Source organism: Argiope bruennichi, chromosome 6 (assembly GCF_947563725.1).
Source record: "Argiope bruennichi chromosome 6, qqArgBrue1.1, whole genome shotgun sequence".
Classification (NCBI taxonomy): Eukaryota; Metazoa; Arthropoda; class Arachnida; order Araneae; family Araneidae; genus Argiope; species Argiope bruennichi.
Window position 1 is genome coordinate 96,449,536 of NC_079156.1, and position 25,072 is coordinate 96,474,607.

At 28.7% G+C, this 25,072-nt stretch overlaps 1 protein-coding gene and 1 long non-coding RNA gene across 3 annotated transcripts in view; one reads left to right on the forward strand and one right to left on the reverse strand.

The window, feature by feature from the left end:
- Positions 1-360: 360 nt before the first annotated feature.
- The window catches only part of LOC129971131 (uncharacterized), a 74,535-nt gene continuing 49,823 nt past the window's right edge, over positions 361-25,072 (reverse strand). The window contains exons 2-3 of one of the 2 annotated variants that reach the window (XR_008784765.1): positions 21,859-21,976; positions 361-506 (exon numbers count right to left, since the gene is read on the reverse strand). This is a non-coding gene — a long non-coding RNA (uncharacterized LOC129971131). Of the gene's footprint in view, positions 507-20,794; positions 21,485-21,858; positions 21,977-25,072 lie in introns of those variants that run through there. The other variant, XR_008784764.1, reaches the window with a different exon arrangement.
- The window catches only part of LOC129971129 (large neutral amino acids transporter small subunit 2-like), an 88,914-nt gene continuing 76,849 nt past the window's right edge, over positions 13,008-25,072 (forward strand). Inside the window, exon 1 of the mRNA XM_056084625.1 lies at positions 13,008-13,736. Within this exon, the coding sequence (XP_055940600.1) occupies positions 13,283-13,736 (454 nt within the window). The 5' untranslated portion in view covers positions 13,008-13,282. The remainder of the gene's footprint in view (positions 13,737-25,072) is intronic.

Consider the following 25,072-nt stretch of genomic DNA (forward strand, 5'->3'; position numbering starts at 1 on the left):
CTACAATCTTCATTAATTAAAAATTAAGCTGAGTTTTGGCGTTTTTCTAAAATAACATCGAAAAATATAGCAAAAAATAAATTTTACACCGTTTTAAAATTTTTAAAATTATCTTTTTGATAATACCAATTTATTAGTCACGCAAATTTTACCTAAATTTTGACAATATTTTGAAAATATTTTTTTCGAGTAATAGACTACTAGAGATTACATTACTGCTTTGAAATTCAAACCGTTTTCACCGCTTCATCAAATATTTAAGCGAACCATTTTTTTTTTCTTTTGTTGAAAGCTAAAGATGAGAGGTTCTGCTTAATTTCAATTCAAACTCAAAAATAAAGAATGAATAGTGCACGAAAATATTTTAATTACAACAACAACAACAAATAGATTTTCTTTCCAAGTTCTGTCTTAATCAAATTCTGTTCCAAAATATAATCTCTCTATCGTTTCCCATAAGTCTCCTTAATTCTCAAAAGTTTAGCCATTTCATTCAAGGCAGCTTCCTATGCGAAAGAAAAATTAGCGTAATTTAATTTTGAATACTATGTTTGGAATTATAATAAAGTGAATACTCTAACAAATAAAAAAAATCTTAGTCCTTTTCCTTTTTTAAAAATTAGGAGAAAAGGCAGAATTCGCAATTTTACAAAACAGAATAAAACAATATTTTGGAAAACTTTGTTTACTCTCAATAAATTGCTTCTTCCTTATTATTTTCAACAGAGTTCCTAGAACGGAAATATAAATTTTAATCTTAGTTGTCATAATGGAAACAGCATTTTACGCCACCACGGAATACTATTAGTTAACCCCCTCTTATGAACTAATCAATTTACCTGAAAGTTTCTACACATTTTTAACTTAATCAGCATGTTAATAATTTATTTCAGGTTAATATTTTCATTTTAGCAATTTTTTGAACATAAATATGTTGCTATTTATTTATTGTGTCTCATAAAGAAGTATGTCACAAGTCACGTGTCAAAATTTGTTTATTATGACGCGCGATGGCGCAGCATCGGCATTTGCGCGCAATATTATTTACACAGATGATCGGTTTATAGATGCAAAATACTGGAAATGTAACTCATAAGAATCTGAACAATTATATTGACAAAGTATTTATACCATTCTAATATTTTGTAATCTATAGAATTTGCATTCTTTAAATATATATATATTGAGCAGCTAGGCTAAAAACCTCTATTAATTCAAATTCCTAGAGCCAAGGGACCTTCAGGGACAGGTGGCTTAATCGAAAATCCGCCACTGAATAAAACAATATGCATTATTATTTAGTATGTATTATGTTCTTGTAGTTATTAGATAAAATTAAACTTAAAGAAATCATTTCTAAATATTGTCTTATCGTTTTTATTCAATTTTCTTTTAAAACTCCCTTATTAGAAACAAAATCTGAGAAGAATTTTAGAGCTAAATATAATTAAAAGAAAATCATTAAATTATGCTATTTTCATATTATTTAATATTAACGTTTATCTATTTAACTATTAGTAATATTTTTTATATTTTAATTAAACTAAATTGAATAAATTATTAGCTAAATTTATTAATTAAAATAAATTTTATTAATTATTAAAATTTAAATTATTATTACAAATTAAATTAAATTAATCTAATTAAGTTAAATATTATTTATATTTTGATTAAATATTTTATTTTATCATCATTTTACATATTTTCATACATATTAATAAACGTTAAAATAATAATATTCGCGTAAAGGCGCCTTTAAACCTTTAATTTTACTCTTTTAATTATAAATACGTATTTATGTGTCGCTCTACTGGACTTGCTAATTAAATTTAGAGTTATTTAATTTGGCACAAATATACTTTAAAAAGTAAAAATGCATACTTAAGATTTTTTTTTAATTGACGATATTTTTTTAAGATTGCGGGTTTAATTTTGAGGGGGAGGCGGAATTTTAATTCGAATTTTAAATGATTAAAAAGTAAGAGAAATGTTAACTCTTTTCGCGATACTCTCGTAAATATTATTGGACAAAGCTGATTTTTACACTATTTCAAAATTTAAAAAATTATATTTTTAATGAAGTGTTTAATAATTAATTATTCTGTAAATTTTCTCCAAATTGTAGCAATTTTCAAGAAATTTTTTTTTATGATTTTTAATAAAATATTTCATTATTCGATTAAATTCAAACTGTTTTTATTATTAAATCAAATATTTAAAATCGTGGTTTTCTCTTAGTATTGAAAGCTAAGGGAGAAGAATCCTCTTTAATATCTGTGTATTCTTTTTCTGAGTATTACCTTAAATAAATGATTACCTAAGGAATAAGAAAGTGAAATAACAATACAGTGTAAGTTATTAGACAAATCATTCTGAAAGTGTTACGCTTTCACGCGTCATGGGACTTCGCTTTATTAGGATGGTTCATATGTTTAAAATGAACAAAATATATGCAAAACTAATACAACAGCACATCTTTAATGTCTATCACAATTTAATATTTTTTTTTTTTTGAATATGGAAAAATAAACATCAAGTTGTTCATAAGGACTAAATTAAATGTGAAATAACCATTATTCCCAATGAATCAGTTGGTCCCAAAAGCAAATATTCCTAAAATCAGAAGCAGGAAAATCAATTTCTTGTTGTGTGCTTGTTTTTTTTTATTATTATTATTATTTATTTATTTACATATGTATGCTACTTTAACTAAACAATTGAACATCTGATTTATTTTCATAGTGCTTATGATATATCTGGGATGAAAACTATTCGTAAATTATTTAGTAGGATTCGTATTAATGCATCAATTTTTTTTCTTTTTGTATATTAAATTTTTTGAATCTTAAAATAAATTACGATTATGGAAATGCTGTTTCCGTGATGATTTGCTAATAAGGCTCGATTATAAGCATCATACGCAATCAAATTTTGCGCCAAAACTCATTCGACCAATATTAATTAATAAATTTTGGATATTTTAGTTATTTAAATATCAAATTTATTAATATTAAATATCCATATTTATTAGTATTTAATTGAGATTTTTAATCATTTGACATTTTTTACTTATTACAAAATATCCACACTTGATAACGCTTTTTATATCTACGATGGTACATATTGCTGACTAAGACATGCAGAGCTTACCACAGATGGTATACGCAAAATGCCAACCTGTTTGTAGAAAAATGAAACAAACATTTGATTAACAAGAGAAAATTTAAATTAATTAACTTTTATATTCTTAACTTAGATAAGTTTTTGTGAGAATGCATAAAAGTTCTAATTCTTTAAAACTGTCAATCAAATTTTTGCTGATGAAGATATTTTTTTAAAAAAATAATCATAATAAAATAAGAATGAATTTAAAAAAATAATAACATTTTCTGGAATTCAAACGTTGTTTTATTTTGTAATACTCCGAAGCTATCAATTAAATTTCTATTAAGATTTCTATGAAGATATATTTTTTAAGAATAATTATAATAAAGTAAGAAAGAATTTAAAAAATAATAATAACATATTCTAAAATGTACTTTAGTTTTATTTCGAGAAAATATAATTTGTAATAATTTTTTTTCAATTCCTTATTTAAAAATTCTGAAGACAATGATATTGCTTTTAGATATGCTTTGTTTTTTAAAATATCGAATCAATCTTAATTAAAAAATTTGCAACACGCAAATATCGATTACAACGACTACGAAACTGCATTAAATTCTAGTTCTTCCGCCTTTCGACAGATGGCTCTAGCTAAATGGAGCGCTTTTCAATCTGCTTCATTGACGATGATGTAATTTTCGTCACACTTTCCCCATGCGTAAGCGATCAGTTAACTTTTGTTGCAGTTACCATATTCTCTTTTTATCTTTAATTTTGGCGCTTTTTTGTAACATTCCATAAAGTTTTTGCAAACACATGTAGTTGATAATGGTCTTTTTAAATGTCATTTTATTTAGGTATTGGACAAAACCGAAAAGCTGATAAAGCTGCTTAACAATTTCAAAGAAGGTTTAACATAAGAAAGAAGATTTAACAATGTTCTTACAAAAAGAATTGTAATAACATTTTAGAGTACCTTCATTCAATTTTGAAACATTTTGTGGGTTAGAAAATCTATTGTGTTCATTTCAATAAAATTTGTTGGTTAAAGTTTTATACATTTAATAAATTCCAGTTAAATTCTAAAAAATTTTTTTGGTAAATTTAGATGTATTCATATTTAATTGCTTTATACTTCTTTAAAAAAAATACGATAATTATGAAAAAAATGCAAATGTAAAATTGTTTAGATTAAAAATAAAATATTAAACTTTTGGGAGTGAAACATATTGGTGAAATTACAAATTTAAATCACAGACTCAGGTATTTAAACACAACAGCTCTCATTACAGTAAAACTAAATGCAAAATGTTATAAAAAAAACAGCGCCTTTGAAATTGAATGTTTTTCTTAGAATTTACAAGTATCTATATTATAAATAATTAACTTACTTTTCTTGTTTTGTTCAATAATATATGTATAATGTATGTTTATTATTAATATGTGTTGCTACTCATTTTCTTCGTCCGATTCCGATAAATCAAATTAGAATCGTAACAAAAATAAAATTAAAACTTCATACTTTGTTTTAACTTTATGATTCTACAATAATACCACTAAAATATCCTAATATTCGGACCTTTCAAATAATATTGAGGATATTTTAATAACTTCAGAAAATGTCAAAATATTTTAGTAGAAATTAGAAACATTTTGTTAACAGAATAGGTAACTTGACCTTAAACAGAGCCTCTTACACTAACACAGAAAAATAAAAGCTATTTCGTTCTCAAAAAACAGTTAATTTAAACTTGCCAATTATTGCAAATAACAAAATATAATAATCAAAATATCAAATATTTGCAACTAATAAATCAGTAATAAACTTTATGTATAACAAATCTCATCAAAATTATAATTAATTATAAACTATCAGTAGTCATTTAATCGATAATATTCCAAGTATTGATTATTGGAAATTTCCCTGTAGGTTTTACTTATTTAAATAATTTGTTTTCTTCCGTTTGGAAACTTTATGTATAACTAATTGTCTTCATCGAAACTTTGGCTCGCCGGGGATACTCATACTTGTTATATTTAATTTGAGTTAAATTGTTTATTTCACTTTATGTGAATATGATTCAGTCAAATTTGTAGGCTGCAAATTCGTATTATTTTGTTTGCTATATACATTTCGTGCATTGTATACATGAGTCTTTCTAATGGATTTGGTTTGGTTTAGTTTGATTAACGTCCTGTTTGAAGCAACACTAGGGCTATTATGGGACGGACTTCGTCATTTTGAACCACGGTCAGATGACGAGGAAGACACCTGAGCTGGCACCCCCCTCTCCACACCGCACCACACCAGCGGGAGGACGTTTGGTCATGACAGATTTAACGCGCAACAGACCCCCTTACACGACGGTTCTTCGGTGGAATCGGGTCTCGAACCTGAAACCCTCCGGTTCCGAAACCGAGACTTTACCACCCGGCCACCGCGGCCCCTTTCTAATGGAGACCATTCCTATAATATAATAATGATGATAAAAATTTATATGTCCGATTCATCCATCTCCTAACTTTCGCGGTATCGTAAATTAACTTTTTTTATTCCTTTTCTAAACAATATAAATATTAGACAGAATCTTCTTCTTCAACTTTCAATAACGAAAGAAAATTAACAGAATAAACATTTAATGGAATAACGAATACTTTTTAAATCTTAGGGCAACAATGTATTCTAATATTGATATTGAGCAAAGGAATATTTTTAAAATATTGAAAAAAATTCAGACCACACTTGCGCAAATATTAAGCCAGTACCGTTGTAAGAAAAATTTTAATTTTATATATATATACGAAATGTGGGAACTAACTGTCTAGTCTAGAGCGCCAACACATACATTATTTTTATTAGTAGTAGAGTTAAAAGATATATATTCTCTGCTGAAAATTAAATTGCTTTAAAAAATGTTCAGTCCTTAAATTAATGTTCTGTTGCAACATTTTCCGTTTGGTTTCAGAAATATTTTAAAACCATATAAATATCATAGCTCTTTTTAAATTATTAACTGTTCTTAAATATTTCTACTATACATTTGAATTGTTATCTCAATTATTTACTAAAAAGGAACACTTTATAGAATTGTTTTCAAGTATTTCATGGAAGTTATTGTACGTTAATATTATTTGTTTAGTTACATTTCTGAACGACGATACAGATCTATAACATAATGTCTGAATATAAAAATATAAATGCTCCACAATGGGAAAAAGCCAAAAATCGTTTAAAATATTTCCGAAATATCCATTCGCTTCAAAATTTATCTTAACTTGGTATTAATATTGAAAATATATGTTTTATAACATTTCAAAATGATGATACAGGTCTATTGTATAATATCTAATGAGACGAAAATTGTGTAAAAATGTCTGCAATATCCTTTCGCTTCTAAAATTTTTTTACCATGGTAATAATATTGAAAATATATATGTTTCATGGCATTCTGATACTACAGTATACAGATGTATTATTTGATGTCTGATGGTATGGCTGTTGCTCAAAACTTTCAGCAATATCCAATTTGAAATTTACATTAATATTGAAAATATGTATTTAAAGGCCTTTCGAAATGACGATAGACATATATTGCATGATACCGCATGTGTTGGATATTGCGCAAAGATTTTCGACATATCAATTCACTTCCAATTTTCATTAATATTAAAAATTAGATATAATAAGCCGAATATTAGATAATAATATTGCAATGAAAATAATTCTATGTTCTTCTTCATGCATTCTATATTCATCTAATGCATTCTATATTCATGTATGCATGCATTCTATATTCATGCATACATGCATTCTATATTCATGTATGCATTCTATATTCTTCTAACATGCATTCTGTATTCTTCTAAACATGCATTCTATATCCATGTATGCATTCTGTATTCTTCTAAACATGCATTCTATATCCATGTATGCATTCTATATTCATGTATGCATTCCATATTCTTGCATTCTATATTCATGCATTCTATATTCATGCATTCTATATTCTTCTAATGATTTCTATATGCATTATTCTTCTAATTCCTTTAATGCATTCTATATGCTTTATTCTTCTAATTCCTTTAATGCATTCTATATTCTTCTAATTCCTTTAAAGTATTATCGTGAGACAAATTTGAATGCTCACGAAAAGGCTCTCCGACGAATGAAGATAAAAAAAACATTATCTGAACACTTTAAAAATTATTTACCAAAAATTAAAAGTCAAAAAGTTATTATTATATATTTAGTTTGCCATAAGGAATAAGCAAAATGATAAGTAATCTCCATTATCCTGAAAACCACATATTCTATATTTTATTCATAATAATGATTCTTCGTAAATTAGCTATAGAAACGAATTGTTCTCTGCGATTAAGATAACTGCTGAAGACTTTCCTGGTTTCAATCTAAAAGAAACAAAATGCGAACCAGTTTCATCTATTTGTTCAAAAAAACAAGTGACCTCTATACATCAGAGATACCTCACACTTTTTCTTGAGTTGCTATTTAAGAGCCTCAAGGCACTTTTAGTCTACAGAAGAAGATTGAATGCCACTTAGGAGTTCCAACACCCGTGTAGCCTATTCTTCTTTGTTATGAGCTCTATATTCATGAAATTGACAACATATGTCAGAATATGTGGTATCAAACATGCAAAATATTAGATGGATGGACTTTAAATTTTGTCTAATTCAGTTTGAGTTAGACGAAGGCAACACTAAGGCTATTTTTGGGACATACTTCATGATTTTGAGCCGTGGTCAGATGGTGAAGAGGGCGCACCATTTTCCAGACTTCCGTGCATCGTCAATTGGAGGGATTTGGGCCCAGCGGATTTGGAGTGCACTGGATCTGTCTTACTTGACGGATCCTGAACGAAATTGGGTTTGGATCTGGTCCCGAGATCGTGATCTTACTACCATTCTACCGCAGTCTTTATATCTCTTATAAACATGATCTTTAATTTGAAAACAAAATGGATTATTACAGACGGAGGGATACTGGATCTAATTTTGTCCATATTATTTGACTGCTGTTCAAAATCAAGAACTTCGCTTTTGATATCCCTTGAGCAGTCTCAAAACAAAAAGATAACTTAAAATGCGAATTAGTTTATTTTTCAAATAGATTTTCTATAAAGTTCAACAGAGATAGACAGCTCGTAACAATAAGTACAAAAAAAACTTCATTTGCAGAAAAACGTATATCAGTGTACGCATTAAATAATCGTAATAATAAGCTTGATCAATTTAATTCTGAAGTTCACTTAATGTTTATAGACTGACATATTATTTGTAAAAACATTCAAAACGTTCTACATAGCAGATCATTGCAACTAGAGATACCGAATTTGGCACGTAGTTACTTCTTAGATAATAAACACTGAATAAGGAAGGGTTTTGAAAAATTTAATTATATTTCTTACTTAAAATTATTCAAATTGTCAACATTCTTTTTTTTCAATAATTTTGAATCATTATTTTGAAAATATATTATTGAAAATCTATTTTTGCATGATATTAAAATTTAAAAAGTAGACCTTTTAATTGCACCATTTTATTTCCAAACAATTTTTTCTTAATCTTATTAAATTAGATAAAATTATTATGAATGCTTTTACAATAATATTTCTTTATTGTTTTAGTTTCACGTTGACAATATTTTGTTCTTGCAGTTCATCGTTGCTATATAATTAAGGAAAACTTTTAAAAATGAAATAAAAGTAGGTGAATCAAAAATAAATTATCACGCTACGATGCTTTGGACTATTAGATCAATTTTCCTTGAATTTGTTTCCTAAAATTTTTTGAATAGAAAAAGGCAAATAATCGTTTAAATAGCTGAAGTTATCTCCCTGAAACTTTCTCGCTTATTCTCCAATAAATATTTATCCCCCCCCACCTCCCTTTAGCATGCGCATGAAATTGCTGACCTTTGGTAAGGCGTTAGCACTTTTCATAGCATTGGCGATTGTTACTTAATGTAGATCTAACATTTTTCTAAATTAATCATAAGAATACCATATCGGACGCCTTTTCTTAGATAGATTGTAGCTAACATTCGACACGGACTTACAGTGTAGTTACAAGATCACATAATCGAATTACATTAATTTAAGTCATTCTGCTTATGACTTATTGCATTTAGATGTATTCGAAATTATAGACTGATAAATGGTCAACTCTTAGACAAATATAGTTCAAAATTTAATAAGAATCGATATTTTAGAGGCTAAACTTGTGCCTCATCTAGTTGTCTATGCTTTGAAGGTATCAAGGACACTAGTATTTGAACAACCAGACAGGTGAACTTCCTTCGTTCAAAATTTGATAGAAATCTACAAATTTGGTGTAAAGTTCATATTCCAAATTTCAACCGTCTAGCTCAAAGTGAAATTGAATAATCATATTCGCAAACAGATAGACAAACGGACAGATAGACATAATGCCAATACTGTGCTTCTCGCACTTTGGGAATATTTCAAACGTGGAGATTCGTCAAAATCTCAAGTTGGCTTTTTGGCGATTATATTTATAGTATTATATATTTTCTATATATTATATATTTGGCGATTACATTTTAGTATTTTCTCTATATTACGCATACGAGAAAGTAAAAGTGGAGGGACATAGAATACTCAAATGCGTTGAGATGAAACAATTTCTCAATATATGTTGTTAATTTTTGATACATCATTGTAATGCATAATTGTATAAGACATTATTAACCTTCTAAACGGTAATCATATTTAATTCGTTTTTCATTGAAATATTTCATCACTCTCGATTAACTGGTTAAAAAAGATTTGAAGATAAGTAGCCTTTTGATAAACGCAATAAACGAACGGAGAGATAATCTTTTCATATGCCTTGAATTCTATGACACTCTAAATATCTCAGCAGAAAATCTACAAGTCTAAATTTACCTTCATGGTTTTATAAGTATTTACCCTCGTATATAATTCGGTGCACGTGCTCATTGGTATTTAAATAAAAACAAAATAGACTCCAGATTTTAGTTGATTTTTATTTCGATTAATATAATATCAAATTTAATCAAGCCTATAATTTCTAGTACATGAACAACCTTTAATTTCTTTTTAATGTTCCACCTGATTGAAAATGAAATAAATTGAAAGTAAGTTTAAAATGAGTTGAGTAAATGAATGAATCATTCAAATAATATTTTTTAAAAGAATGCAATTTTTTTAATAAAAAATATTTTAAAAGGAGGAGATTTCCAAATAACTGTTACACAGAAGAATTATTGAAAACTGAAGAAAAAAATTAATCAGTTTCTTAAATGAATATGCAATTCGCTTTTAATTCTCAGTCTTGTATAACAGCCAATGACTAATCGAAAGTTAAGCAAAAAAGAAAAAAAAATATTTGTTTGAGAAAGTCATTTAATCTTAATCTTTTTTTTACAAAAGTTCAGCCAATGTTTATCTGTATTAAATGGATTAAAAATTTAAGAATAATTAATCAACCACAACAAATATTACGTTCACAGGATTGTTTTATTTTATCTGATCATTTCTACTTAACGATTTTTTTCTTTTTTTTAATTAAATAAGCAGACCTCGCACGTTTCATTTTGCTTTTAATACAATCATAATTATGATGAAATATTTTTAAATACAAATGATTTTAGCAGTTGAGAAATCAATTACATTTATTGCATATTAAAAATATTCAAGGTTTTGTTGGTGATTTCTGATTTAAAATATAAGAATGAATTAATAACAAATTTTCAAAAAAAGAAACCAGCGGACGCCAAAACTTTCTAGCATACTCTCTAATAAAGTTGTTATCTTAGTAAACGCCTTGCATGGTAATGGCGTACATCAATTACGAAATATTTAACTTTGGCGCTAATTTAGTACTTTTACTGAATCTATCGTGTGATCTTGGCGAGTGTTTTCGCGATTAATCCCTGGTATGCTGTTAATCCTATTCAAAAATCAAATTTGTGTTTTAGATACGTTTTTCTCGACCAATTAAACAAAAACTTCATACAAAGATACGTTGCAATCACAAAATCCCATATCAAATTTGATATATTTATGTCATTGCGTTTAGGAATTATCGCGTTTACATGTTTCTAAAAGTACAGACCGACAGACGATCACCCCCCACCACCACCACCTTGTTGGATTTCGCTCAAAACAAGGTTCGGTACATAGATTAAACATATACTAAATATGTTAAATATATGTACCAAATGGTTTTAAGCCTGTATACCAAATTTCATCTATCTAGCTCAACGCGTTTTTTGGCTTGTTTTTTTCGCAGACAGACAGACAGGTGGATATTTAGGGAGGATTCGTCAAAATCTCGAATTCGAATTTTTTGACGATTACTATATACTTTATATAGACGATTTTACTCTATACTTCGCATACAAGAAAGTAAAAAAAAAAAAAAAAAAGTAATCCAAAAAAGTTTTTTTACTTATATTTCTTAAATAATTCTTTATACCTTATGGCATGATTTGAGTTTAACTTTACCAAATTTAAAAAAAGAATAGAGCAACCACTTTGAAACTTTTTTTTAATTATTAATCGTGTCCAAACTTTGATACATATTTACAATTTTAATATCATGCTCTTTCCAAATTGCATTTATCTAGCTCATTAATATTTTAATTTATCATGATATTTACAAAATAACTCATTATTTGCATATTAATGAAATTCTCTTAAAATGTTACACAGATGTGTTGTTTTGGTAAAAAAAAAAGCAACTTCTTTTGAATAGTTTGCTGTGTTCTCACAATCGCGTACATAGGATTAGATCAACTGACAGATAATCAAATTGCTTACAGATTTGCATATAATTGGATAAATATTTAAAATTTTGGTTACAATTTTCATTCATCTAGTCTGTACTTTAATGAATTTATCGCGTTCATATCTAAACAGAGAGAAAAAAAATCAAAATAAACAGTATTCGCAATGACAAATTCCTTCCAAAATTCGATATATACCTATAAATTTTGTGTAAAGACTACATAACAAATATTATTTATCCAAATTATCGATTCAGAAAAATAAACTTTTTTTTTTTTTTGAAATTATGATAATTATCCTTTTTATACTTCCTACACAAGAAAATAAAATGCGACTTTTGCATTTAAAAAATTGTTAAAAATAAAATTTAAAAAATTATTTTTAATTTGATTAAATTTTTTTATTTAAAATATTCCAAATTAAGGTTAAATGATTAAGTATTTTTATTTAATTTTTAATTCCTTTTTTCTATAAGAAATGGTTTTCTTCTGTTTTAAAATATTAATAAAAAATTTTTATTGCAATTATAAAAGGATGCTCGCGATTTCAAATAGATACTTCAATATGCTTTTATAAATTTATATGAATGAAACAGATATGTGTGTTTATATCAAAATAATGTATCTCAAGAAGATTCAATCAATAAATGAGTGATAGAAAACAACATTGCACGTTTTAATATTTTATATTTAGTATTAGCTGATTCAACGTGATTAAAAAGAAAGAAAGAAAAACAAAGGAAAGAATTCACTTCATCAGCTCATTCCCAGCGGCTATGTTTGGGAATGTACAGTTTAAAAATGTAAACCAGTAAAAATTTCTGATCAAAGTCAAGCAATCAATCCATTGTATGTACTCTCGAATCAAATATTAATTTAACCATAAATTAATGTAAGGCACCATCGAAATTCGAAGAAACTAAACCATCAGAAATGGTTTGTTAACTTGCCAAGGTTTAAAACTGCATTTCAAAGAAACGGGAAAAAAACAAAAATTCTGTTTATTCGGAACGTAATTACAAAAGGAAACCCCAGCCTTTCTCGAGAGACGAGCAATGCCAAAGCAAAACAAAACAAATCACTTCGCGCCACACATTCAGCCAGACCAACTGCACTCATTTAAAGCAACCCTGTACTACGATGAACGCGTGGTGAAGCAACTGCCGGTTGAAAGAAAACTTCAAAAACTGCTGTCGTAGAGAGTAGGGAGAAAATATATCACATTCTCTGTCGCTTTTTCAACTTACATCGTCTCGGGTCGCTCAACTATGCAAGTGGGACAACAGAACGCAAAATTTCTGGCAATCGATTCTTTGTAGCTTTATTTTTAGAAAACACTCGTCCTCTTTCTTTAATAAACATTTTTTTTTTTCTGTGACAGTCATGGGAAAAGGTGGAACAGTAGCGAATGGAAATAGTGGCGGTCCCATTGAATTGCAGAAAAAAATTGGACTTCTCAATGGAATTGCTATAATTGTTGGGATTATTGTTGGATCGGGTATCTTCGTCTCACCAAGAGGTGTTTTACAAGAGACAGGGTCCATTGGACTTGCTCTCATCGTATGGAGTTTGTGTGGATTCCTGTCAACAATTGGCGCGCTGTGCTATGCTGAGTTAGGAACTGCTATTCCCAAGTCAGGTGGAGATTATGCATACATTTTCGAATCATTTGGACCATTGCCAGCTTTTTTGTTCTTATGGGTAGCCTTAGTGATTATAGTACCAGGTGGAAATGCCATAACAGCATTGACTTTTGCTAATTATATATTGGAACCAATGTTTTCTACTTGTACACCACCACCCAATGCTGTGCGCCTATTAGCTGCTCTAGTAATATGTAAGTGAAAATATATTTTTTTTTATTCTAAAAATTTTATTTTATTCTTTTTAGAAAATCATCATTTAATCATCGATATTTTTAGACTTAAACAGTGTAAGATGCCCTGTAATATTGATACGATATTTTTACAACACGGTACAACATTCAGAATATTTAGCTATGTTATAAAAATATCGTACAATGGTTTCTGCTAATGACTGGATTTCATCCTATTGAGACTAAAATGAATGACGTTGTTAAATGTATAAATGTTCTTTCTATATTTGATCTTTTATAACGACAGAAATTTTTGAGCTGGTTTAGCAGGAAATTCTTGTTTCTTCAAAGATTTTAGTAATCTAAATTATAAAAGTAGATTATTTTATAATTTTAGGTTATTTTTTTATCAACAATTGTTGTCAAGCTAAACAATAGCATTTTCCATTTGCATAAATTCTGATTGTATATGTTTATATTTTTATTTTGCTTTTTAACAGCAACTGTTACTAAATATGTTTGTTGATTTAAATGAAAAATAAAGTATATGCAAGTATTATTCTGACCTTAAGATGTCAAATAACATAGATATTTCAAAATTTATAATAGGTTAATGCCCCTTTTTTAATGTTTCTTTTTCCTTGTTTTATATGATTGGCATGTGTTCAAATAATTTTTTAAACATACGCTGAATGTATTGAATTTCTGAATGATAGGTAAACGCCCTTTTTAATATTTTTTCGTTTTTTATACTTGATTGGCATGCGATTAAATAATTTTAAAAACATATTTTGAATATATTGATTTCTGAATGATTTATTGGTTACTTGTTTAATGGGTCAAACTTAAAATTTTTCTATTAAAATGTAATATAAATCGAGGTTTGTGCATTTTTATCAGGATTTAACAATGTTATTTACATATGCATTCAAATTCACTGCATATTTAAGTTAATTTTTATTTTTCAAAACTTTATTAAGCAAGCATTACCTTATTTAAAATCGAATTGTAAAGCCAACATTCATTTAGATCAAAGATAAATATTTCCTTTCGTATATTTTTGAGTATATCTATTTCTTTTTCTCATTTTTCTAATGCACTTCCGTATTTGTATTCGTTAACAAACATACTAACATGTCTTATGAGATATAAATAGTATAAATAATTCTTTATATATGGTTGTGTATAATTTCCTGTCTTCGTTATTATAAAATCAGATTAAATTATAAAAACGATGCTATATCATAATTTTTTTATAACGTAGTCAAATATTACAATTTCAGATATAAAAGTAAAGTATGCTTACTAAATTAGACTTATCATTCGATTAATAGATTTTTTATATTTCGTTAGTTAATCATTGTACCGAGAATTATTGATTTGATTCATTGTTTTAATGTCCCATTAGCAACTTACTGTCGAATTTCTGAACCAAGATCAGATTTCGACTGAAATCTATTCAAAAAATGTTCGAATCATGTCAGCTATTTGATTGCAATAACCTGCATCGCTGTATAAGAGTCGAATAGAGTTTTCCTTAAAGAATTGTATGCTTATGGTGCTTCAAATACTCTTACAACCTACGGGTTGGGTACTTTAGCGTGGGTTTCAATATATAAGAAAAAAAACTTCAATAAAACATTTCATCCTCGATGACAAAATTACAAAATTCAAGGACAATTGACATGGTGGAATCGGGTCTTCTACTAGTTTGAAAACAAGACAGTATCACAAGATACAGTAGCCCATTAAATCGAAAATGAATCGAAATTTTTCTCTAAAATTGAGATCTTGTTGATGAAATAAGGGTAACTGATGCCAGATAGCTACCACTTAATCGAGATTTTTTAAAAATCTGTAAAACATATAAATTGTAATACAGGGTGATCATAAAGTATTTTCTTAATTACAAAAAAAATTATTGCAAAAGAATTATTGAATAATAATTATGTAAAATTTTTCCATGAAGTAGACTTGTTCTTAATTTTTTAATGCATCATATATTGCAATTGATGCAGATATGGCGATCTTTATATTCGTTTGTTACCAAACTTATGTCAATAAATGAAAAACTCAATGTATTTATTGATTCACTAAATTAAAATCGACCAGCCGGCGTTCTGATATAGGGATAGCGCGTTCTTTCCCGTGATCTGGGCGTCCCGGGTTCGAGTCCCGTTCGGGAATGGTTGTTCTTCTGTGTTCTATCTGTGTGGTATATGAATGTGTCCCCCTGTAAAAAGGGGTTATTCAAGGGAATATGATGCATGAAATAGCTAAGTCGTACTCTTGGCTTTTGTTGGCGCTACTGAAAAAACAAGAGACGCTCATTCGGCTTAAATCGCTGACAGATAACTGTCAGTGGACTTCTGAAGTGCCATGAGTCACAACACAAAATCGACCATTACTGGTCCGTGTCAATTTTCTGTTTACTTAAAGGATAAAGAGTTTGAAATATTTAATTTCTCAAACTTAGGATCACAGATGCTGTGTCCAGTGGGACAGCTGAAATGTTGGACAATACTTGGCTGGAGTTGGAATACTGCCTTGAACAGTATTCCAAGTGTTCAACAGTATTCTTGTAGCTACTAAGAGAGCTCACATTAAAATTTACTGACATCAATGATATTATTAAAATTTTTATAATCATCTTTACAATATACTGAAACAACTAGATGCTAAATTATAATAGTTTTTTAACAGTATTTTTTTTTTTTTTTTGTAATCACAGAAATATTTAGCGACTATCCTATATTTTTAAGAATTTGTTCTACATAAATTTTAATTGAAGATCACGGTGGTTGGTTGCTCTGAAACTAGTTGTAGTTTCAAAATCTCATTCCAATAAAGATGAAACAACCATTTATACACATATGACTCATGCGTTAAATCTTTCATGCTCAAATATTCTTTGACTAATATAATCCAAGTTTGAAGCACGTATATCACAATCTAGTCACGGTTCAAAATTATGAGGTCAATCCCAATTATCTTAACTTCTAATCAAGACTTGGATTTGATAGACAAACAGTTTTAAAAAATTAGGTATCACTTTTTATCATGTCTAATTTATATTTTTAAGTTTAATTGTCCATAATCATGATAAAAAGTTTTCGATGTTGCTTTAAAAAGAGTTAATAGACCAAATTATTTGACTTCATATAATTTTTTTATTTTATTTTAGTTTCTTATGTATGTTTTAGTCTCTGCTAAAAAAAAGATATAAAACAAAATCAACTTTTCATAGTGTCAATTTTTCACAAAAATAATTCCTTACGTATCTTGATGCTCTGAAAATTTATTTTATTTGAATAATTATCAATAGATATCAAAAAACATAAACAGCTTTAAAATATGAAAACAAAATTTTGACTTTACATTATTATAAAACACCATCCTTAGATTTACTAATTTTCCATTATGAATTAAAGTAATTAAACCAGAAAATCATAATAGGATCTTCACTAGTTTGGTTTCATAAATTGTTAAGTATTTAAAAATTTACCCCTAATATTAAAGATTTGAATAAAATATTTGACACGATGTTTCCATTTTCTTGAATGATTACTCCCTCTGTAATTTATTTCTGGCACAAACTTTCTAGTAATTGAAAAAAATTTAAACCTCTCCCATACAATGACGAATTGAATTATTAATTTTTTTAAATTTCAATTTGTAATTAAGTGAAAGATTAAATAATTTAATAAACAAAGTCATTTAGAAACATTTCAATATCTCAGTTGTTCCTTTTATTATATAATAATAAACATCACAAATTGGAAATAAATATATTTCGTAGATCAAGAAGTTCAGGCAGAAAAGATCGAATTATTTTGACTCTCATTTATGGAAATTCATAAGCCAAATAAAATATCTCGTTTGCTTACAATAAACTATTTTCTTGATACAAAAAAGCGTCCGGTTTTTTTTTTTTTTTTTTTTTTAAGAAAAGTATTATTGAACAATGCGAAAAAAATTAAAGAACTATTTGTATACCAAAATGAAATGGAAGGGAAAAAAATGTTTTCAAGGCTAAATCCAAAGTAAGCATTTTAAAAACTAAAGATTTGTTTGCGGCAAAATATTTTTAAGACACACTTCAGGAATTTAAAAGTTTCACGAACAGTGCTTTCTCTATCTTTTTTCACTTCCGCGTAAACTAAGAATATAAAGTATTAATTATTCAAAAATTCGAACTAGAAATTTTGACGAACTCCACGTTTCAACTCTTCTTGAATCTGGATTTTTTTTTTTTTTTTGAATTCTTTGTCTATGTATGAAGACGCAAAATCAAAATTCGCTGCAGCTACATAGATGAAACTTGAGGTATGGTCTCTGCTCCAAACTTTTAAACATCTATCGAATTGTGAAAGAAATCTATGCACATATAGTCTGTCTGTCTGTCCGACTTTCGAAGTACAAGTGAACAACTACAAAATATTAAAAATTAGATAATAATTTGGTACACAGATTTAGCATCTGAAATGTAGATCCGCATCGCATGTAGAACTAAATTTGTCAAGTTCCTAACAGCCTGTCCGTCTGTACTTTTATATTGAAAATAATGTATAGTTTTCCTTATAAAATATAGAATATTTTCATCTTAACGCGATAATCCAGAAACCTAATGACATAACATATGAAATTTGGTATGTATTTTGCGACTACAGTTGCATTTCTGGGCCAAATCTTAGTTTTAAGTGGACAAGGAAAAAAGTTGTCAAAAATACATATTTAATTTCCTGGTAATTGTGTATTAACCGCATTCAAGAATTAATCGCCAAATATCGCATGCCAAATTCAGTTAAAAACACTAGCTTTATGCCAATGATCAATCTTTTGTAAGTACTGTTCGCCAGTAGCATGCGGTTAATATACAAGTACCGGCTTTCTATACTATAATCCGAAGCACACAACTCTTCGTTTTTGAAAATAAAAGTCTGAACGCTTGTAGAATTCACGACCTTGCCCAAGGTTACAAATTTATACAAAGGGAGGGCAATAAATACATTTATTAGGTGTATTTAAGAAAGTGTTTGGAGAGACAGTGTCACTATGATAAAAAATGGGAAGTAAAATATCTTTAAAATATTTGAAATGATTAATCCTTAAAACTTTTTTTAGTCGGAAAAGTACAAGTCTGTATTAACTTAAATTAATTATATAATTTTAGATCACATTTTCTTGTCTTAACTTTCCATATATGAATATTGCTATATTTTTGAACAGTTAATCTCCAAACCAGTGGAAAAAAAGATCTCGTTTAAATGACTGATGTTTAAAATGGCGCCACTAAGCCCCGTTCTAACGACCGGTCACCTTACAAACGAGGCACGCTTCACCCCCTCCCCCCGACCCCCTCATGCGGTTTTCTGGGGTGCTTTGATGTTTGTCCAGTTCGGTAAACTAGACAGGCATCAAAGCACCCCAGGAAACCTCAAGAGAGGGAAAACAGGGGAAAGCGTGCCTCGTCTATAAAGGCGACTGGTCGTTGGAACGAAGCTTTAAACAATAAATCAGCAATTGAATTGTCAATTTTCTGTAACTCAAAATACAGCATTAAATTTATTCTTATCCCGATTTAATTAGATTTGTATAAAATATTTTATGTCATGTTTTGAAAGATTTAAATAAAAAAAATGCAAGTATTCATTAATGTATATGTGATAAAAATTTCGTGTGTAGTTCTGTCAATAATCCAAGCGAAATCGAACCAGATGTTTACCTGATTACAGACAGCGCCGGATTGTAGAAATTTCATTTAAAGAAAAATATTTTGAAAGTAAAGCCTCAGTTTATTACACAAAATATTCATATTTCGAAAATTATGCCATATTTATTAAATATTACAAAATGTAATTCTGGTTAGCAGTCTAATGTTTAATCGTTCCAAAATCGCTGATAAATATTCGGTGCAATTTGCTTCCCTTTAGCATTCGATATTTACTCGTAATCTCATTGCCATAAAATTACTCTATTCACCTGTTATGTCCGGAGGTTAAGAACTTTGTGTTCAATAACTCCGTGACAGTCCCCTCAAATCGTTAAACATTCCTTATTTGCCATTCTAAAACTCTGGATTACTCGAGGAGCCAAATTGGCGAATCGCTCAATAATAAATTTCATTCTGTGAACCACCTATCATGTGAAAAATATTTTTAAGTTCACTAGCTAAAGTTGCAAGTAACCAAATACAAACATATGTATATAATACATTTATATGTCTGTAATTAGTAAAGCTTATTACAAAAGGATAAAAGATATATCACTTATAAAACAAATAACTCTATTATTATTAGTTAACTGTCGTAATATAAGAAATTTCAAAAATCCCTAAACAAGATTCAAAATTTTAAAAAAAATCAAATCGATCTCTGGTATTGTCTCTTTTCAGAATACTAATAATAAAACTTGGCAATTTCAGTTTCAAGTAACTTTCTACATTGAGATCTTTTCTGCATCTTTATTATAAATAATTAAAAAAAGTTAAGGAGCCACGATTTCACATAACAATTCTTCGTGCCATTCAACTATAACCTTTTCTCTATTTAAATAGTGTAATGGACATGAAGTGAGAGAGAAATCGAATGACGCTCCTGCATTAGCTATTGCTGTGACTATTACCTCCCAAATTGCCCCAATTGTCTGACATGTATTCACTGAATTTTTTTAAAGGGATTTTAACATTAGGTAAACAAAATCAAGAACAATGAGCTGGACGAAATTCAAATCAGAATTGGCAGTGACTTTGTTAGCAAAATATCAATGGAAACTTGGAAACCTATGGTATTCTACATAAACAGCCAAATAGTCTATTTGTAGTAACAAAATTCGGGAAATAAAAGTAAAAAGTAGTCCAAAACTCCATCAGATGTCTCAGTGTAAGTTTGACAAATGTCTGGATGCTGTTGTTGAATATTTATCCAGAATAGGATCAATGTTATTGTTTTAAAATACGATTTTACAGTCTGAATATATGCTAGCTCTATTAACGAATCTTTTTCAATTGATGGTATATCCCCCCATCATTATATAGTCTTCTTCAAAAGAATCTCTGATCAATTTAATTTCTTCTCCAAATGTCAAAAAGCAGCACCTAAAACAAATATAAAAAGTCCATTCCACAGCCCACAAATAGGCCATGGACACAATAGGCCTTTTGGGAACTGCTGCTGTAGACCCTCTCTCAACAAATATGAGAACTGAGGTCCCCAATTTCGGAGGCTTAATTTAATTAGATTCACGTCGCGTTTTGAAGTGCGCCAAAGCTATTTTGAAACGGACTTCCTAATTTTGCTCCATTTGGTGGGGAGTTTTGGATGATGAGAACCACACATGAACTGGTACTCCTTTTTCCCACTTTCCCATGATGCAACATTGTGTGAATTATTTTCCCATCATGGCCCACAACAGCAATTTTAACATGTCTTAAACCCACTTACACAGCTGTTCTGTTAAACTGGATTTCCGATGCGGGATTTTACTTTCTTGAAGACAAGACCATACAATGGGTCATGTCCAATTTCAAAAAAATTTGAGAAAGACAAAAAGATATTTTGAGTTCCGTGATATCTAAAATCTGCAATCAAGACTAACAGATCGCATATTTTTTGTTGGTTTTTGAAAAAAAATTCATTTTCAGTCTACTTCTTCCTTCTGACATTGTTTCTTAATCTTCTGACTAAAATCTGAGAGATGATTACTTCTGAGTTATCGAACCATGAATTCAAAAGTAGAACTTCTTTAATTTCATTTGTTTCGATCCATATCTGAAATGTTTAAACATCTCATTAAGTCATTCATTTTAAATATCTATTGCATATTTTTCTTAAAATAAGAAAATAAAATTTTTTCTAGCTAGTAATTAACATCTGAAATTTTATGTTAAATATTTTTTAAATAACTGCAGATTTTATAATATATTAGAAAATTGTTTTTATTGCATCAATTTTAATTTTCAATCGTATTGTTTATTATTTTTAATGTTGTTCATCTTTGATTTATTTTTATTTCTTAAACTTTTTATCTTATTTTTTTTTACAAAAATATCTTTATGAGGCAAATTGCTTTTATTACTACTATTATATCATGCATGTATCATTTTAAGTAGATACGTAAATTCAAAAATAAGAAAAGAATTTACCGTTGAACGATATCTTTTATTATTGCTCCTAGGAATTAGGCAGAAATTTCCGTCTCAGAGACAATGCATAAGAAATATTGTGTATCCATGTTCATTGACGAGAGCCTTATGGAGAGACCTAAAACAAAAATAAAAGATGGGAAATACATTCACAACTTTATTGTACAAGGAACAGTGAACTAATGAACGTGAAATTAATGAATTATTGGTCAGTAATTTAGATTCTCCATATTGGAAGATTAAAGACATTTGTAAAAATACTGTAATTAGATTTTGAGATTAGCAGAAAGATTGAATTTATCACTTTTATTATATATATGTAATTCATATAATTATTTCAATAGAACATTGTATGTCATTCAACTTATTTACAGCTTACAGAATCAGCATTATTCAAAATTGAAAACTTTTTCTTTTTTTCATTATTATATAACTTTGTTAATTTCAATTTTCGAAGCAGCTTTTTATATTTCCAAAATTTATGCGGGAAATCCAATCAATATATTGATTCCAATTCAATCCAATCAATATATTGATGTATCAATCGTAAATTATGCAATCATTTAAAAATATTTTGATCCATTATTTTTTTTAAATTTATATAGTTTGGCAGCTATTGGATTTCTTGAAACATTTACATTACAACACGCGCAATACAAAAAAAAAAAAAAAAAAAAAAAAAAAATTGCAGCTGCGACTGATTGTTTATCGTAAACCTTTCTGCAAGGTTCAAAGCAGAGAAATAACGATCATGCTTATTCAACCATTAAACTTGTTCTAAATCAGTGGCATGACCAGAGGGCCAAGGTTAATAAGTGTGTCAAAATATTAATTGATTTCTCTTAGTATGAATCAAAGTTAAAATACGTCATTTTACTTTTACTTTTATTATTTTGTGACGAAAAAAGAAGAAGGTTTTGAAAATACGATAACGATGATTTTGTCTCTTTTTCGATTGAAGAAGAAACGATTTTTATAGAAATGCTCTTATTTTTCAAAAGAAATAAATGCTCAAGTTCTACTTTTTTCTTTCACCGAATAATATTTTAGATAAAAGCGTATCTCAACTGATTTTATTTTAATACAATCAGAAAAGATGTAAATAGTCTTGTATTTCATTGTAAATGTTATTTAATTTCAATTTTAAATCTTGTATAATAGTTTGAAAATCATATGTATTAATAAAAAATTAAGATCATTATATTGCTTTTAATACATATCAAATTAGAAATACATTGTAACTTTAATCAGCAAAAATGTAGAAAATAGAACAAAAATGGAAATAATGAATCCGACCTGAAGAATTTATCAAGGGCCACCCTCAGGTAGGGATTCAAACCAGGGATTGTTTTCTGTGAAGTATCTGACTTTTCGCCCCAAGTATTGACCCTCTTGACCCGAGAAAAAATGTGCAAGAAAAATGAAATTGATATCATTCAAGTTTTCTTTAATTTCATGATGACGTAAAGATAATTTATGATCTGAAATATTTCTTGACGCATGATGGAAAAATGGAAATTTTTTTGCTTAATTTATAATTAAAATTCTAACTGAAACTTAAAAAAAAATAATTTTGATCAATTTATATCCAATATCAAATTCATTTCCTTACAATTCATTACAATTTCCTTTATAATTTTAATACATTTATCAACAATACATTTCATCGTTTTAATTATATGATTATAATAATAATCGCGACTCCGAGAAGAAATATTTATGTTGTTGTTACTTACGGCATTTGCTATATACAAGCCCGCTTACGAAGTTAGCGATTTAAGCCGAATTTGTGCAATAGCTTCTGAGGTTAAAGCCCCCGGGGCACAGGAGCGCAGAAGTCTGACTTCTTGTTGGTGTTTCTTATGGCAAGCCAGCTGTTCGAAGACAGCGGATTTAAGCCTGGGGGGGGGGCGCCTCTTGTTTCTATAGTAGCGCCACGACTTAGCTACACACACGTCACAACCCTTTTTACTGGGCGGACTTCATTCACTCATTTCATTCACTCAGCCACAGATCGTAATTTAGACCAGAATCAGAGAACGATCACCCCTGATCCAGTACCCCCAATGGTATTACTCTCGACATGGAGGACTTTGTGACCACGACAGATTTAACGCGCGTCAGCCCCCAAGCACGCGGGGAATCTTCGGCCGGCGGGGTTCGAACTCGCAACCTAAGGGACGCGAACCCGACGCTCTACCAACCAAGCTATCCCGGCCAGTCTGACTTCTAACTCATATGAAGATGACACTCACTTTCACAACCCCATTTTACAGGGAGGGGCTCTTTCACATACCTCAAAGATAGAACACAGGGTAAAAAACACCCCTAAGCCAAGGCGCCTCTTAGGCTTATAATTATGTATAAATATCTGTTATATATACATTATTTTTATTATAATGAAAGGTAAGGTTTAAAAATATGACTAAGATAGACGAAGCAAGATGAAAACATTGTCATGTTATGTTTTCAGTTAGGCATTTAAGTATTTTTTAACTTTCTAACGTACGAAGTATACCCGGACAAAGAATTACAATCTTTAAAAAATTCGAACCCGAGATTTTGAAGAATTTCCACATTTCAGGCACCCTTGAGTCCAAAATATATTTTTGGAATTATATGTCTGTGAGCATGATAACTAAAAAATAATTTTAGCTAGACGGATGAAATTTGGCATATAGAATTTTACACCGAACCTTTTACATAAACCTTTTAATTTAACTTTAAATTTAAATAAAACTGTATACCAAATTTATATAAAATTTGGTACAAGGTTTAGCATCTAAAATGTAGATTTTTTTTAATCAAAATTAGAATCACATCTGCCAACGGGCTGTACATTTTTAGGCATGTTAACGCAAAAACTGAAAAACACCATGACTTAAATAATTGCAATTTGTTGTATGATCCCATGACTACAATTTTATCATTTTGACTTCAATCAATGAGAGAGAAAAAAGAATGCATTCAAAAATATTCGATTTTATAGTACTTGTGTATTAATCACTAAAACATCGTCAAATATCGATATTTCATTACTATTGTTCATAAAATCCCTGCATTAATAAGCAAATATCGGTTGTTATTGTTTTAAACTATATCTTGAAGCTGTACTGAAGCTGCTTTCCTGTACTATATCCTCCTACACAACTCTGTTATACGGAACTGAGTATTCGTGGTATTCACAGAACGGGGTAACACTTTCTCATGGGAG